At 44.3% G+C, this 5,957-nt stretch overlaps 1 protein-coding gene across 4 annotated transcripts; it reads right to left on the reverse strand.

Moving 5' to 3' along the window:
• Nucleotides 1-753: 753 nt before the first annotated feature.
• On the reverse strand, nt 754-4,358 carry srsf2a (serine and arginine rich splicing factor 2a). 4 transcript variants are annotated; one of them, XR_012982775.1, is made up of 4 exons: nt 3,837-4,358; nt 3,163-3,467; nt 1,862-1,946; nt 754-1,222 (listed from the first exon to the last, which is right to left on the reverse strand). XR_012982775.1 is itself a non-coding variant. In XM_076267179.1 (3 exons), the coding sequence occupies exons 1-2, from the start codon at nt 4,250-4,252 to the stop codon at nt 3,170-3,172; spliced, it is 708 nt and encodes a 235-aa protein (XP_076123294.1). In that variant the 5' UTR covers nt 4,253-4,358; the 3' UTR covers nt 754-1,946; nt 3,163-3,169. The 4 variants fall into 4 exon arrangements, 3 of the variants coding, with proteins under 3 accessions (XP_076123294.1, XP_076123292.1, XP_076123293.1); XM_076267179.1 differs by having other exon boundaries at nt 754-1,946; nt 3,163-3,461; XM_076267177.1 differs by having other exon boundaries at nt 754-1,946.
• Between the last annotated feature and the right edge of the window lie 1,599 nt (nt 4,359-5,957).

The following is a 5,957-nucleotide window of genomic DNA, read 5'->3' on the forward strand; positions in this document are numbered from 1 at the left end:
ACAGCAGAGTGGCCAAGATCACCACCTCAAACACCAAATAACTAGCCTAGAAATCTAGACGCGCCCCTAGCGGCAGCAAATTACATTTGCTGCCAGGGCTAGTCTAGCAACTAGCTAGACTAGACGCGCCCCTAGCGGCAGCAACAGGGCTAGTCTAGCAACTCTCCGTTGGCTTGTGAGTTGAAATCGAAATCGAAACTCAATCAGGCCAATGAAATCGTGTATAGAGTCGTTAGGTGGGCTTAACATAATGATTGATGGCAGAGTTGCAACGGTTTGGCTTGAATTCCCTGCTACTTGAAAACAAATAAGATGGATGTTGCTGTTGGCGAACAGTGTGACACGTTTTAATGTGGGTCTGGCTCGTCAGGCTACCAAATAACATTATGGCTGCATTATATGTTGTGGTTTTGCCTTTTGCACAAGACACTGGTTGGATTACAGAGGAAAATGTCAATGTGCGGTAGCCCCACATTAGACTAGTAGCCAGTTAACTGGACCTGCATGACCATGCTTTCCCAATTGCGCCATCTAGTGTGCAAATAAAAATACTACACAGGAATATAGCACTAAAATATGCACCTGCTTAATCTGACATCACCGCCAAGCCTGTGACGCCTGGTTATCAGATTAGACAATTCCGGTTGAACTCATGTTCATAGATCTCATATTTCTGGTCACTACCATTCCAGTGACCTTCGGTTGTGGTCTGGGGGAAAAGGCAAAACAAGAACGAGGCCAAACAAAAACAAGTACACCAAAACAATTTTAATAGCATTCATTATAGCAGTTACATATACCATATGTATGGTTCACAAATGCAAGTACATTAATGAAGTCATGATACAAGATGGTAGCTCATGTAATTTGAAGATTAATCTGGCTAGATGCGCTCTATTTATTTGAGGAAAAGGGGGAAAGAGTTGTTGAGTAGGAGGGTGGAGGAAGAGGGTGGAGGAAGAGGGGTATGAGGAAGAGAGGAGAGGACAGGGAGGGAAGTTATGAAACATCAGGGATGTCGGTATACCATTCTACAAAATCAAAACCACATGGACGACCAGCCGTAGCCAAAGTGTGTGCTTTAAAAACCGTCAAATCACTGGCGTTAACAGGCGTTACACGGGGTCAACCTGGAGAACACTGGAAACAGCCAAGCACTCAGCACGGCAACACGCCACCTTTTACAGCTAACCAGCAAAACTCAACAGCAGCGCAACTGCGCCTAGTGCACAAAAATACACAAGAGAGAACATTAGAGTCAGGGCACTTGGAGCAGAAGCACAACATCACACAGCAGAGAAAACTCATACGGACAGGACGGGTGGACATGTCCTCTAGATGCACAAACAAAGATCTTGCATGGTGTGTTTATACGTTGATGAGCTATTAGTCTCCTCCAACCTACTCACTGACAAATTAACATTTGATTGACTTGAGAAGTGCGAGACTGGTTGACCTACATTTTTTTTTTAAACTTAGGTAGTCTTACTTTATCCAAGTTAGTTATGTGTCTCTGCGAAGATGAAAGTCATATTTACTACAACATAAGCCTGAACGATTTTCCCCCCTTCGCTCTGTTAAGCTGGTGAAGGAAAATGAAGGGTAAATGATGTGAACTTTAAAAAAAGGTTTTTTATTGACTCAAAGTATTGTCATGTGATTTAACTATACAATGGCTCAGGTAAAACAAAACAAAACAAAAATGGCTGACCAAAACACCCTTAGTTACAAAATAAAAGAAATAATTTGCATCAGTTACAATAGACAGAGATGTAATAAAGGAAGTCTGTGGGGGACACTGAAAATCAACAACAGAAACAGAACTTTGCTTAAAAACCATGTAGACCCAATTAGCAATAACCTTTTATTCGAAATCCAGACTGGCGAAAGTACCCAAGGCGGATTGCTCGCATCATTTGGGATGTCCTCAACCATATTTCATTTTGCTGAAAGAAAAGACAACAGTTCGAGTGAGACAGCTGACCCTTAAAGACCCGTTACCTTCCAGAACATACCATGACCTATTTCCAAACTACATGGTGAGATGTGTCTTTGGACTGTACACATTAAGACGTTCCTTACCAAGACAGTTTTATTGCAGAGCAGAGAATCTGCTCGTCTTTTTAAGATTCAGAAATAAACCTTTGGCAGAAGATCCAGCAAACCTTGGAGACAAGGCGAGTTTCACAAAGGCAGGTCATGAGGGAAGGGGGAAGGGAAAGGACATTTATGCAAGAGGTGTTAGATTTCATAAATAGCTTCAGCATGCTGCATCTTTTAGGTTTCAAAAGATAGTGGATCACTTTCAAAGCCACTACTTTTGCAACCCAAGATACATGCAGCATCCTTCTAAACACCTTTGTGAAACTCAAACCTGTTTTTTTTTTTTGTTTGTTTTTTCCGGGCCGTAGTCTTGGCAACAATAAACATTGTCAAGTGACTGGGAAGGTGATGACGTCAAGGGGAGAGAGGGGGGGTCGAATCCATTGTCCTGCAAACGTACCTCAAAACCACCTCAACACTCAAAGACACCGACCTGCTCCTTAGCAACCGCCAATCACAGCAGGGTGCCCCAATGGCCGGCTCTCACACTAACTGCTCAACCTGCACCCCACACTCCTCTTATGCAAACCGGAACCAGCAGCTTTGGGGAAAGAATTCCACATTTAGATGAGGGGTTCCACCCAAATAATAAAAAAAATAACCAAAAAAATGTGCGTCATACACATACTTACTCCAGCAGGAACTCCCCATCCCCATATTTATATATCTGCACACCTCAAGACACACATCAGACATTCTCTTTTACACACACACATGCACATCACCCCCCAAAAAACAAAAATGCTTTCCCCCCCCTACAGTTTCTTTCTTTCCAGATTTATTTGAAGTGCAAAGGCAGACGTGTGTGAAATGTGACCTGATGGGGTTTCAGGTATTTCACTTTCTACCTGGGCTGCCAATTCGTCAATTATTGATTTTGGGGTTTCAACATGGTTGACCATGGAAACCCCCTAGGTTGGGTAATCCAACCGCTTGTGTGTTTAAAATGTTGTCATTCTGAATGGCGACGGCAGCTGACTCTGCAAAAAATACAACCAGACTTTTGGAGTGTTAGCACAAAACAGTTTGTAAAACAAAGTCTCCAATGTTTAAGCCTACCTTCTCCTCAGGACGGAGCCGTTTCGTTGTCTTCGGGAGACTTGGGTCGGCTTCTTGATCTTGACCTCGACTTGGAGCCTTTGTTGGAGGGTGGAGTGCGGCTTCTGGAACGGGACTTGGACTTTGACCGAGAGCGGGATCTGGATGCCGATTTGGACTTACTCCTCCGCGGTGTACGGGTCTTGGAGCGGGACCGGGACCGTGAGTAGGACCTGGACCTTGAGCGGCTGTAGCGGGACCGGCTACGAGAGCGGGACCGGCTCCTGCTCCTGGAACGGCTGCGTCTACGGCGGCGTGGACTGTAGCTGCATGGAACCATGCAGCAAATTAGCATGACTGACCGTGTAGTGATAAAACACCTTTACCTGCAGTTGCACGTAGTTTATGGCCACTTACAGTGACAAACGGGCTTACCCAATATGACAAACTTACAAATTATTAAATATTAGGCTATACTGTTTAGCTCGATTTACACGAGCTTGTTAGCTAGCTAGCTCATTAGCGTTAACACAAAATGGCCTGTAATGGGCTAACGCGCGGCTAACTGGGCCTAAGCTAGCTAGCTTCCTCGCTATTTAGAGTACTTATCTTTTGATTATTTAACCAATAACATAAGCAAAGACCACTAATTGAAATTCTATGGACTGGACAAAAAGTTAAGGTTTAGCTCTCACCTTCGGCTTCTGCGTCCATAACCTCCACCACCGCCGCCGCCGCCACCACCACCACCTCCTCCTCCTCCACCGCCGCTGCCGCCATATCTTCGAGACGGGGGGCCTCCTCGTCGCCCATAATGGGAATCTGGTGGGCGCCCGTAACGTGCCATTTGCACTCTCAATTCGCGCCCATCGAGCAAAGCTCCATCCATAGCGTCCATTGCGTCTTCAGCATCACGCTTGTCCATAAATCGCACGAAGGCAAAACCGCGGCTTTCTTTCGTGTATCTATCACGAGGAATATACACGTCTCCCACTCGCCCGTACTTTTCGAAAACGCGCCTCAACGTTTCTGGAGACGTGCGGTATGTCAAATTGTCAACTTTGAGCGAGGTCATGCCCTCCACGTCGGGCGGCGGCCGACCGTAACTCATTTCGTCGAAGACAGCAAAAAACGACCAAGAGAAAAACTAAACTTAACGAACTTAAGTATGAAGTCTGTTCCTTTCTCCTCGCATGCAACCTACCACGCAAACACGCTGCGCGGTTATTTGTAAAATGGCGGTGCTTCCGGGGTTGGACATTTCAGGCATCGCTCCCTGCTGCCCCCACTGGCGATACAGGGAATCTGACATCCCCTGTATCCTCAGGGTCCTGTTTACAAACTACCAGAGGTGGAAAAAGTACTAAAATATTGTACTCAAGTAAAAGTACCAATACTTTGATGAAATATTACTCAAGTACAAGTTAAATTACCCATCTGAAAATGTACTCAAGTAAAAGTAAAAAGTAGTTCATTTAAAATGTACTTTAAGTAAAAGTTACTTAGTTACTTAGGGCATGTTCATGCCCCCCAGAGTGTAGCGCTGCAGCTGCCTGGCTACCTTAGCTGCTGGCTGCTGAAACGGAGATCTACAGTATGTGAAAAAAGCAGCAGTTGATTTTCAAAATTAGTTGTGCTCATCCTTGCTCACTTTGCAGTGAACAGTAATCCAGCACAACTGAAAAGCTGCTCACAGGCATCTGAGGCAGGCAGGCCCATGTTGAGTTTCAGAGAGAAACTCTATTTGTAAAGGAGTTCAGCAGATCCAAGGACCTCGGACTGGGGGAAGAGTGGGACTGATTACAGGGCCCCAATGGAGGAGAAGGCCCTTGAAAAGTCTGGAGTATATCTTATTTTACCTGGATATTTTAATTTCCAAATTAAATTTCAAAATGAATGTCAGACAAAATGTTTGACTGACTAAATTTTGTATACAAAAAAATAGTGAAGACTGTATAAGGCAGGGGTATCAAACATCAGGCCCGCCAGCAGGTTTCATACCCCAGATGTTTTTGGTAGGAAGGGAAAATTAGAAAAAAAAGAAATTCACATCCAGTTGTCTTCAACAATGTGTTATAAGCAATATTTCTATGATATGACAAATTGATTAAACCTAGCACTACAAACCATCCTCAGCAAGGATTAGCAGAAAAACTAACATGGAAGTAGGGCATTTCAAGAGAGAAAGAGCAGACAAATTATAATGACCATGACAATGACAGCCCCCTATGAGGTTTCATTTCAACGAATCCGTCCCTCTACCTAATATGAGTTTGACAAGGTCTAAGGTCACTCTCACTCTCACGCAAAATGGTTTGGTCCGCCTGCACAACGACTAGGTAAGGTAAGGTATCTCATTTTGTTTACGTAGTTGAGCATCGTTAGTAGTGGACAGCTAATTGTTGTGCTGCTGGTACAATGTCTTTCTGCAAGAAAACGCATGAGGGGAAACAGATTCTAATAAACTTCTTTCCAAAGAAAGGTGAGCACACACGTTAAAACACGAAATCCCATGGTGTTAAACTGCTTGAATATCTCCGCAATAGAACTGAGGCAACCCATTGAAAGAGCGGAAAATACACTTTCCTCGGTTACACAGGTAATCTGAGGTAGCCTATCCACTTCCATCTCCATCTCTTTTAGAAAGACTTGGTGCCAGCTTGATTCATGCCCTAGGCTGCCTATGCTACATGCTGATCATTCTAGTGGTTCCGGGCGCAATTCCCCCCCTTCCTTTCGGTTGTCGTTAGTCTAAACTTTTTTTTTTTTACTCAGTAACGCATGGGATTTGTGATGTAGCGAAGTACAATACTTCA

This window comes from Alosa pseudoharengus, unplaced genomic scaffold, assembly GCF_046254945.1.
Source record: "Alosa pseudoharengus isolate Yale_2024_CS ecotype anadromous, Long Island Sound unplaced genomic scaffold, YU_APseudo_1.1 YU_APseudo_1.1_scf_4, whole genome shotgun sequence".
Taxonomy (NCBI): Eukaryota; Metazoa; Chordata; class Actinopteri; order Clupeiformes; family Clupeidae; genus Alosa; species Alosa pseudoharengus.

Coding starts and splice junctions, on each gene's coding strand:
- srsf2a (XM_076267177.1), bottom strand. CDS start 4,252: ATGAGTTACGGTCGGCCGCCGCCCGACGTGGAGGGCATGACCTCGCTC. Junction 3,468..3,836: donor TATGGACGCAGAAGCCGAAG/GTGAGAGCTAAA, acceptor GGTTCCATGCAG/CTACAGTCCACGCCGCCGTA.